Source organism: Gobio gobio, assembly GCF_949357685.1.
Source record: "Gobio gobio genome assembly, chromosome: 23".
NCBI classification, from domain to species: Eukaryota; Metazoa; Chordata; class Actinopteri; order Cypriniformes; family Gobionidae; genus Gobio; species Gobio gobio.
Window position 1 is genome coordinate 3241225 of NC_137119.1, and position 11696 is coordinate 3252920.

At 41.0% G+C, this 11696-nt stretch overlaps 2 protein-coding genes across 2 annotated transcripts in view; one reads left to right on the top strand and one right to left on the bottom strand.

The window, feature by feature from the left end:
• The window catches only part of LOC307119565 (piezo-type mechanosensitive ion channel component 2-like), a gene marked incomplete at its 5' end in the record, with an annotated part of 129959 nt that extends 128808 nt beyond the window's left edge, over nucleotides 1-1151 (top strand). The window contains one exon of the mRNA XM_079805907.1: nucleotides 566-1151. Within this exon, the coding sequence (XP_079662033.1) occupies nucleotides 566-818 (253 nt within the window). The 3' untranslated portion in view covers nucleotides 819-1151. The remainder of the gene's footprint in view (nucleotides 1-565) is intronic.
• A 44-nt stretch (nucleotides 1152-1195) lies between these two features.
• The window catches only part of LOC307119597 (gamma-soluble NSF attachment protein-like), a 15038-nt gene continuing 4537 nt past the window's right edge, over nucleotides 1196-11696 (bottom strand). The window contains exons 8-11 of the mRNA XM_079805957.1: nucleotides 10695-10765; nucleotides 10366-10444; nucleotides 10073-10282; nucleotides 1196-2582 (exon numbers count right to left, since the gene is read on the bottom strand). Of these exons, the coding sequence (XP_079662083.1) occupies nucleotides 2442-2582; nucleotides 10073-10282; nucleotides 10366-10444; nucleotides 10695-10765 (501 nt within the window). The 3' untranslated portion in view covers nucleotides 1196-2441. The remainder of the gene's footprint in view (nucleotides 2583-10072; nucleotides 10283-10365; nucleotides 10445-10694; nucleotides 10766-11696) is intronic.

An 11696-nucleotide genomic window follows, 5' to 3' on the forward strand; every position in this document is an offset into this window, starting at 1 on the left:
CAGAAGAGATTTGTTTACGAGCAGAGGAAGACGCGCGTATCTCAGCTGTTGAATTCTACATTGATCGTGCTTTAGGTCTCGGTGTAGTTCTCAAAATGGGGCTAAAGTGGCATTTCATGGATTCCCGAACGCCGGATCTGCTCATATTCTCGCGCATGCGTCGTGGAGACACACACGGAAGACAAGAACAAGCTGGATAAAGGGGTTATTTTGCTTTTTTTTTGCGCACAAAAACTATTGTCGTCGCTTTGTAAAATTATTGTAGAGTCACTGTGGTGAGATGGACTTTGTAACAACGTTTTTAGTGCCTTTTATGGGTCTTGTGAGTGTAAATGTACTGAATGCCAATGGAGGCCTATCTGAAGCCTTTCTCAGCATCAGCTTTACACTAAAATATCTTCATTTGTGTCTGAAGATGAACGGAGGTCTGACGGGTGTCCAACCACATGAGGGTCAGTCATTAATGACAGAATTTTAATTTTTGGGTGAACAAACCTTTTAAATGGAAACTCCTGCACAGACTGTGAAGGGCCACAGATGTATAACACATGACTGTCTCCCGCAGGATCATGGGACTCTACGCATCTGTGGTTCTGGTGATCGGGAAGTTCGTCCGCGAGTTCTTCAGCGGCATCTCGCACTCCATCATGTTCGAAGAGCTTCCCTGTGTGGATCGCATCCTCAAGCTCTGCACCGACATCTTCCTGGTGCGGGAGACGGGCGAGCTGGAGCTGGAGGAGGACCTGTACGCCAAACTCATCTTCCTCTACCGCTCTCCGGAGACCATGATCAAGTGGACCCGCGAGAAGACCAAATGAGCCTCTGGGATCGCTGGGAAACCCGAGGCCGGATGCTGCTTCCCGCAGGAAGTGTCCACTCATTAGTGCTCCTGTGACCAAGAGGACCTGGGACCCACAGGGGACAGATTTAGACACTGGGAGTGTGTGTTAATCGTGCGCTGTGCAATATACTGTCCTGGTGGCTGGCTGTACACTTGAACAAGGAGACGGCGACTGAAAGACACTAGGCACTTTTTATCCTCAGAGAAAACTGGACCCAGAAGTGCTCGGGTTCTTCAAGAGCTGGATGTTTAGGACTGAAGCTCTCAGATGCTCTGTGATTGTGGGTCAGGATCATAAAGCACATTCTGGAAACCGGTTGGTCTGTGTGTGTCTGTGTACAAAACTCAGTTAAAAGCATCTAAAATAGAGTCTTTATTTATTCTGAAACCATGCGATCACAGTAAACATGAGTCCGCCAGAACAGAAATTGATCCCTGCACACCTTCAACTAAAACACAACTAAGATCACGTTTTATATTCTGATTATCTTAAGGCATTTCATGCAAAGAATAAACCGAGTTTAAGGGTTAGTTCACTTCAAAATGAACATTTCCTGATCTCATCCAAGATGTGTTTCTTTCTTCAGTTTTTTGAGGAAAACATTCCAGGATTTTTCTCCTCATAATGGACTTCAATGTGAACCAACGGCTGAAGGTCCAAATCACTGCAGTTTCAGAGGAAGAGCTTCAGAGACGAGGAATAGAGTCTGATCTAGACAAACATCGGATACATTTACACATTTTAACCTCAGATGCTCGACTTCTGTGTTGCTCTTCTTCACGGCATATGACATCATCATGTTGGAAAGGTCACATGACGCAGGTGGAAGAACCGACCCAGTGTTCAAAACAAACGTGCAAAGACTAAATCAAACGCTCTTTACACAAATAAAGGTAAAGCAACAATGTTGGACGATTTTAAAGTTGGCGGAAAACGTGAGATGGAGTTTTTTTCGGTACTTCCATCTACGTCATGTGACCTTTCCGACGTGATCCTACACCGAAGTCGAGCTTGAAAGTATAAATAAACTGTGTTGTAAATGTGTCTGATGTTTGTCTAGGTCAGAGCCTCTGAAGCTCTTCCTCTGAAGCTGCAGTGATTTGGATCTTCAGCCGTTGGTTCCCATTGAAGTCCATTATGAGCAGAAAAATCCTGGAATGTTTTCCTCAAAAAACTTCATTTCTTTTCCACTGAAGAAAGAAAGACATGAACCTCTTGGATGAGATGAGGTGAGGAAATCATTAGGAAGTGAACTAACCCTTTAAGAATGAATGAGAATAAGTTGAAACAGTATTGAAATGACAAATACATTTTGGTCAGGCAGGCACTGGTATCCACATCCCAGCTCTTCAATATTCACATGATAGTGTGTGGTTTTGAATAAGTCTGATATACTGTACACACACACACACTCGTTTAACAGTAAGGCTGATCGGGTTTGCATGAAAACTCAACTTCAGGGAGTTTAGCGGCAAACCTGAATAAATACACACATGCTTGAGTGGCTTTTCTGAGCGCATCTTAAAACACAAACTCCTCCAGGACAGGATTATAATATCTCATGCACCTTCATGCTGGAGTCTGAGGCGGTGGATGTGTTTAGCAGAGTCCTCCAGCGTACTCATCCTCATCTTCCTCCGGCTGGGCTCCAGCGTCTCCGCTAGCGTTAGCGGCGATCGCTTTCTTCTTCTTCCCTCCTCCTCCTCCAGGCACTTTCAGGCTGATGGCCAGCTTTGCGTACTGTAGGACAGGTAAAGACATCACAATCATGAGCTGATTGACGGACATACACCTGGTTATTAAAGAGGTCATTTACAGTGTTGGGGAAACGCATTACAAGTAACTTGAGTTATGTAATAATATTGCTTTTTCCAAGTAACTAGTAAAGTATTTACGCATTACTTTTCAAATTTACAACAAAATATCAGTTACTTTTTCAAAAAAGTAATGCAAGTTACTTTTCCACATTAATTTGACTGACCGCTCATGTGGAGAAAAATAAGTGCAGAGGCGTGTGTGTGTGTGTGTGTGTGTGTGTGTGTGTGTGTGTGTGTGTGTGTGTGAACATGAGGGTTATTGTAGTTCTAGACTAAATGTGAGCATTTATTTATCTCACTTGCACAATAAAGATTCTGTTCTCCTCAAAATGAATAAAATCAGTCAAATGCAAAATCAGAATACTATGCAAACCTCCAATAATTAAATGTTAAACAAAACAACTATTTTTATGCATAATCTACCTTTATATAATTGACCAATGTCTTGCTGCTGACCTTTGATGATGAAAATTACTAGAAAAACTTTTTTCTCCTGCGTCCTATTCTCCATTATCCAGAGCTGCGCCCTCTAGTGTTCATGAGGGAATCTGCATTTTTACCTCAGCCTGAGGCGCATTATTTACATTTTAGTATGAAGAGGTCTTTACCGTTGCACAAATATAACTTTTTGTTACAAAAAAACAAAAACAAGCCCAGCCCAGGTGAGAAAAAGTAACGCAAAAGTAATGTAACGCATTACTTTTCTTAAAAGTAACTAAGTAACTCAATTAGTTACTTTTTAAGGGAGTAACGCAATATTGTAATGCATTACTTTTCACAGTAACTTTCCCCAACACTGCTCATTTGCATGTGGAGGTTTTACAGATGCTGGTTTCATTCTAAAGGGTCAGAGAGAGGCCGGACAGACTAAACATGACCTTCACTAACATTATAGGAGGGAAACTGGAGACTTTCTCTACTGTAATATGCAAAGGGTTTCGTTTGTGATGTCATACCTGCCACATTCTTCGACGTGTGAGTGAAACAGAGACAATGAAAAGATTAGAAACCCCTGAAAACAACTCACTCAAGTCATTTTGCGGTCACATACAGCTGAGGTACAACGAGTATAATTAACTATATCTGAGAGCAGAGCACTTAAAAATTATTTCAGGCAAAATGGCTGAAACATCACAAATACAGTCACTAGTTTGATTTAACGCTTTATCCCTTTTGACCAATAGGTGGCGCTGTGACCAAACTGATGTGGTCAGAGTGAGATGACACAGTTTAGTGTCATTATGCCAAAGCATTGCAGAGATACAGCCTCAGAGTCATTTCACAAAAATGCTTTCGTCCATTGACATGAAATCCATAACTTTTTGCTGGCACATTCTGACGATGATACGATTCGATTTTGGTGAAAATCTGACGAACGGTCCAGGAGGATAAAGAAAATCAAAATGGCGGACAGGAAGTTCGGCTGACTTTGGCAAAATTGGTATCCGTGTTCTCAGCGCGAGTCAAGGGATCTATTAAGATTTATTACAATAGGTGAATTTAATCAAAAGTTATTCGCATTTTTTTATAGGGCTGTCAAAAGATTAATCGCGATTAATCACATCCAAAATAAAAGTTAGTGTTTACATATGTGTGTACTCATATATATATATATATAAATAAATAAACACACAATCATGTATATATTTAAGAAATATTTGCATGTATATACTGTATATACATTTATATAATCTATAATCTATAAATATAAATGTTTTATATATAAAAATATTTTTTTCTTAAATATATACATGAATGTGTGTGTTTATATATAAATAATAATTAACAGAGTACACACACATTATGTAAACACGGATGCGATTAATCGCAATTAATCTTTTGAGAGCCCTAATTTTTTACTATTTGATTATACTTTGATTATTAAAATGTATTTACTTTTGACCACAAGGTGGCGCTGCCCCATAAATGTTTGAGTACTGTCAGGGGATGGTGCTCAAGACACAGAGTTTCGTAACAATAAGCCAATGCGTGTTAAAATATAGCACTTTACGACAATTAAAATTGGCCGATGTAAAAATGTGGGTAATATGGGCATCGTTTGACTCGGCATGAAACGCTGAATCTAAAGAGACCATAGACCGTAAAAAAATATGGACGACACGACTTCATTGACTTGCGCTGACATCTTGGGAGCGAGTCTGCGCAGTAGAGAACCGGAAGCAGAGGTGCGATTATCAAAAGCAAATAATTAAAGTTATAGAAATGAAATAAACAGTTATAGAAATGTAGAAATTAAAGCTCCAATCTCCTCCCAAAAATCCCGAAAAAAGTCTGTTAGTGCCTCAGTGAAAACTTCACTAGTACAGTAACGCATTAATTTTCAAATTTATAACAAAATATCTGAGTTACTTTTCACATTAAATTTGACTGACAGCTCTCCAGCCCCCATGTGGAGAGGTGTGTGTGTGTGTGTGTGTGTGTGTGTGTGTGTGTGTGTGTGTTTGTGGACTGGTAATCCCTACGTTATGGGGACAAAATGTCCCCACAAAGATGGCAATATCCGAAATCCTCATCCTTGTGGGGACATTTTTAGGTCCCCATGAGGAAAACATCTTATAAATCAGACTAAGTGATGTTTTTTGAAAATGTAAAATTGCAGAATGTCTCCTGTGATGGGTAGGTTTAGGTTTAGGGGCAGTGTGTGTGTGTGTGTGTGTGTGTGTGTGTGTGTGTGTGTGTGATGGGTAGCTTTAGGGGCAGTGTAGGGGGATAGAATATACGGTATGTACGGTATAAAAACCATTACGCCTATGGAAAGTCCCCATAAAAGATGAAGACACTACGTGTGTGTGTGTGTGTGTGTGTGTGTGTGTGTGTGTGTGTGTGTGTGTGTGTGTGTGTGTGTGTGTGTGTGTGTGTGTGTGTGTGTGTGTGTGTGTGTGTGTGTACATGATGGTTATTGTAGTTCTAAACTAAATGTGACCATTTATTTATCTCACTTGCACAATAAAGATTCTGTTCTCCTCAAAATGAATAAAATCAGTCAAATGCAAAATCAGAATACTATGCAAATCTCCAATAATTAAATGTTAAATAAAACAACTTTTTATGCATAATCTACCTTTATATTTAGTTTACCCAAGTCTTGCTGCTGACCTTTGATGATGAAAATTACTAGATTTTTGTTTTTATTGGTAAAACTTTTTTCTCCTGCATCTATTCTTCATTATCCAGAGCTGCGCCCTCTAGTGTTCATGAGGGAATCTGCATTTTTACCTCAGCCTGAGGCGCATTATTTACATTTTAGTATGAAGAGGTCTTTACCGTTGCACAAAAATATAACTTTTTTGTTATAAAAAAAACAAAAACAAGTGAGAAAAAGGTGAGAAAAGGTAACGCAAAAGTAACGTAACATTACTTTTCTTAAAAAGTAACTCAAGTAGAAATTTGTGGAAAGAGCAGAAGATATTATTATATTAGATATTATTATAAATTACAGCAACCCCTCCCCCTTTACCTTTCAGACGCGGCTCATGTTTATAACAATAATCTTGGGGGGTGGACTCATTTAAGGTAATGTAGTCGTCAGGTTTTAGACAGGTTTCTGTCAAACACAGCACATCTAGATTATTATCTGTAATAATATTAACAATAAGCGCTTTTGGGGAAAGGGATCCAATATTCAGCAACCCAAGCTTTATCAATTGTTCATCTGTCTTATATCTTTTGTTTATTTGTTGGACATCAATTAAATTTGTACTGTTGAATGGTTTGGATGTTTTTTTGTATTTACTAATTCGGGGAACAGACACAGTCTCTATATGATAATATCTAGGTGAAAGAGTCTCTATGTGCTGGGATTTATCTGACTCCGGTGACGTGAGACAGCTAGCAGACGCTCGGTTTAGCCAGTTTGTCTGCTTCCTGACCTGGGCCCTAGTGAGTCAAGGTTTAGCTCTAAGACTATGTGCCAGATTACTAGAGAAGAGCGGCACCACCCCAAGAGGGATGAATGCCATCCTTCTTCAACAGGTCAGGTCTGCCCCAAAAACTTTTCCAATTGTCTATGAACCCCATGTTATTTTGCGGACTAAGTAAAAAGTAACTAAGTAACTCAATTAGTTACTTTTTAAGGGAGAAACGCAATATTGTAATGCATTACTTTTCAAAGTAACTTTCCCCAACACTGATCACAGTAACCCAGTCCCTGACGCAAGCGGTTCTTACTTCTAGCCCAGCAATGATTTGGTGCTACTTAAGAACCACTTCTCCTGGTTCAGAGCTGGTGCTTTGGTTGTGGAAAGACTAAGAACCGATTTGAAACTAGACTCTGGCTCCGAACCAGCACCAGCACCAGAACCAGAACCAGCACTGCCTCGGTGGAAAAGGGGAATGTGAGACCGCAGACGGCTGTCAGTCACTGTACTGCATTAATGAAAGCCAGTTAATCTAAAGATTTGTAATACATAATAATTTAGTTTGAATAGTATTTCCGTGCCGTGGCTGTGTGTGACATAGGGATGCACGGTATACCGGTACTGGGAAAATACCGGTATGTATTTTATTTAAAACGGTACAATATCATGATTTTGCTCATTTCGGTATATGCTGCTGTTCCGAAGTTCACCGCTAGATCGCAACCCAAACTGACGCGAAACCGGCAAATGTGGCGCCATAGAGGAACAAAAATGAATACAGCAGTTGATTCTCACTCAACACTCCCAAAACTCATTAATAAAGAGAGGATTAGACGTGAAATTTGGAATTACTTTGCTTATAAAACTGCTGAAAAACCTTGCCAAGCATCGCTCACTTGCCAGTCCTGTCTTGTATAAGACATTAAGAGATCGACAGGTGAGTTCATAATTCAAACCATCTTATAAAGTTAGACATTTATTTTCTTTTAACACTCATCAACGCACATAAGATCGTATTGATTAAATATCATGAAATCTCCAGTGTTCGTTTCAACCGTTTAGATTTCATAATATTTGCACACATACTATTGCACTATTTACATTCGCGAAAGACAAAACCAACTGTGTTTATGTGACGACTCACTAAAGATGGACATTTTTGACATCATTTTGTGTGTATTTGACTAAGGAAAAACAGCAATATTTGCAATGCGCGAGCTCTTTAGGCTTGTGTGTGTGTGTGTGTGTGTTGTTGGTATGAGCACAAAGAAAACTCTCTCAAAGAGCTCCCATACCCTGTATTATGAAATTCTATAAAATCGCTTGCATGTTCAAATTGTCGAGGTTTAAAAAGACGTGGGAAGAGATTTCCGTCAGCGACAGTGAAAGTGTTGAATCTGAGCGCGCAGATTGCTTTAGTGTAGGAATGATGTCTTTGCTAATTTTGAGAGCTAGAGAAGGAGACGCGCAGTATTGCTGAAATTACTTCTTACAAAATAGTTAACAAATGCCTGATTTGATGTGATTAATCTTTGTTGATTAATTTAATAATAAACATATGCGGTAATTTCCCACTTCATAAAACCCCAAACTTGCGAGAGTAAAATTATGTGCAATATCCGCGCCAAAATTCAGACCCTGTATGGTATGGATTTAATATCGGTGTCTAGTGTTGAATCGCTGAGGACGCAGCCCTCCGTTTGAGAAACACCCAGAGCCTCAGCTTCATTTTGGCGGCCTCTTCAAATTCATTAGTGTGTTATTTGAAAACAGTTTGACATCAACTTTTGTCAGCATGTTCTGAAGATGATCTGGGTCAATATTCATGAGGATCGTTGGTAGAAATATGTACAAACCCTGCTACTGAAAATAAAGTGCTACCTAACAGACTCATGTTCTTTGTACTGTACTGATGAGTGGCACACACACACACACACACACACACACACACACACACACACACACACACACACTCACACACTCACACACTCACACACTCACACACTCACACACTCACACATGTTTGTTTTTGTGAAATGTGAGGACATTCCATAGGCGTAATGGTTTTTATACCGTACAAACCGTATTTTCTATTCCCTTACACTGCCCCTAAACCTACCCATCACACACACACACACACACACACACACACACACACACACACAGCCCCTAAACCTACCCATCACACACACACACACACACACACACACACACACACACACACACACACACAGCCCCTAAACCTACCCATCACACACACACACACACACACACACACACACACACACACACTGCCCCTGAACCTACCCATCACACACACACACACACACACACACACACACACACACACTGCCCCTACCCCTAAACCTACCCATCACACACACACACACACACACACACACACACACACACTGCCCCTGAACCTACCCATCACACACACACACACACACACACACACCCTAAACCTACACACACACACACACACTGCCCCTGCCCCTAAACCTACCCATCACACACACACACACACACACACACAGCCCCTAAACCTACCCATCACACACACACACACTGCCCCTGCCCCTAAACCTACCCATCACACACACACACACACACACACACACTGCCCCTAAACCTACCCATCACACACACACACACACACACACACACACACACACACACACACACACACACACTGCCCCTAAACCTACCCATCACACACACACACAGCCCCTAAACCTACCCATCACACACACACACACACACACACACACTGCCCCTAAACCTACCCATCACACACACACACACACACACACACACACACACTGCCCCTAAACCTACCCATCACACACACACACACACACACACACACACACACTGCCCCTAAACCTACCCATCACACACACACACACACACACACACACACACACACACACACACTGCCCCTGCCCCTAAACCTACCCATCACACACACACACACACACACACACACACACACTGCCCCTAAACCTACCCATCACACACACACACACACACACACTGCCCCTACCCCTAAACCTACCCATCACACACACACACACACACACACACACACACACACACACACACTGCCCCTAAACCTACCCATCACACACACACACACACACACAGCCCCTAAACCTACCCATCACACACACACACACACACACACACACACACACACACACACACACACACACACACACTGCCCCTAAACCTACCCATCACACACACACACACACACACACACACACACACACACACACACTGCCCCTAAACCTACCCATCACACACACACACACACACACACACACAGCCCATCACAGGAGACTGTGCAGTTCACTTTCTGTGAAAAAAACCTCATTCTGTGATTTATAAGCATTTTGAAAAGTGAGGACATGGGGAACGTCCTCATATTTCACCCTCTTTTTGTAATACCCATGTCATTATACACATTTGTGTCCTGATATTTCACAAAAACATTCCCACACACACACACACACTCATGTGGCAGACTCACGTCGTTGTCCATGTATCTGAGCAGTGGTGAGGTACAGACTCGGGTCACCTGATCCTCATCTTGCTCATCATATCCCTGCAGGAGCTGCTCCATGGCTATGCAGTCTTCACTCCCGCTGAACCCTGGGATACTGTAGCTCTCCCGCACACACCTGTCCGCCGCCACATAGTCCGCTCTGTGCAGATGGACCAGCACCTGCGCGATCGTTTTCTGACCACACACACACACACACACACACACCGTTACTCGTGGCAACACATCTCTACTCCAGAGATATGAATCCTCACACACACCTTGAAGCACGTTGGATAATTCTCTATTTCTTTATACATGTTCTTCTCCTTCTGAAGGGACACAGCGGCTTCATCAAACCTGCAATTTAAATAACACACTCCATAATCCACAAGAGTTACTGTAAAGGTCAAGCTAATAAATGATTGCTAGGGATGGCCTTGACTAACATTAGCTGCCTACATTAGTTAACATGAGCAATACTTCCACAGCATTTATTAACCTTAGTTCATCTCAACATTTACTAAAACAGTTTTAGCTGTGTGTGTTAATATTAGTGATTAGTACTGTGGACTAACATGAATAATAAAACAAAACAATGAACATTTACTTCTGTTGTCTGACGAGGAGCCGTGACGCTTTGCCAATGAGCTCCACCGCTTGCCGTAGTCGATCCTCGTTCTGAGAACACGTTACACACACACACTGACCGGCTTAATGTTATGTTATACTGTTAGAAATATGACACTGAAAGAAGGGTTTTAATAAAAAATCTAAAAAAAAAAATTATTTTAAATGCGGTTTATATTAGGAGATATTTTACAAAATAAGTCAGGAAATGAATGTTATAATTTCAATATTTAACCCTCTGGGGGTCTTCGGTCTTTTTTTTTTAATGTAAAAAATCGTAGCTTCGTCGGAATGGTCCGAAACTTGGTGACTTTATTGGTACAAAAAAATTGGGGACAGGATTTGAAAAGTCTAAGTGGTTGTAAAAAAAAAATAGTCACACTCAGGACCTTCGGGTCAAAAATGACCCCCATAGGAAATGAACGGGAAATTAGTTTTTTTGTGCATACAATCTAGAAATCAGCCAGAAGGCAGAAAAAAAGGGCTCAACAGTGAAGATCTCTAAAAGAGTGCAAAACAGACAAATACACTCACACACACACACACACACACACACTTATACACAATTAGCTTTTGGAATGGCACGCGTTAATTTGTGTGTGCGTGTGTATAAGTGTGTGTGTGTGTGTGTGTGTGTGTGTGTGTGTGTGTGTGAGTTTTTTTGTCTGTTTTGCACTCTTGATGTTTTAGAGATTCACTCCTTCACTGTTGAGTCTTTGTTTCTGCATCCTGGCTGATTTCTAGATTGTATGCACAAAAAAACTCTGTATTTTCATATTTTTGCCCATTTCCCATTCATTTCCTATGGGGGTCATTTTTGACCCGAAGGTCCTGAGTGTGGCTATTTTTTTACGACCACTTAGACTTTTCAAATCCTGTCCCCAATTTTTTTGGGTGTTCATATACCAAGTACCAATATGACAAATATAAGATTGAATAAAAAATTATCCAAAATTTGAAACAATCCAACTGAAAAGAGGGA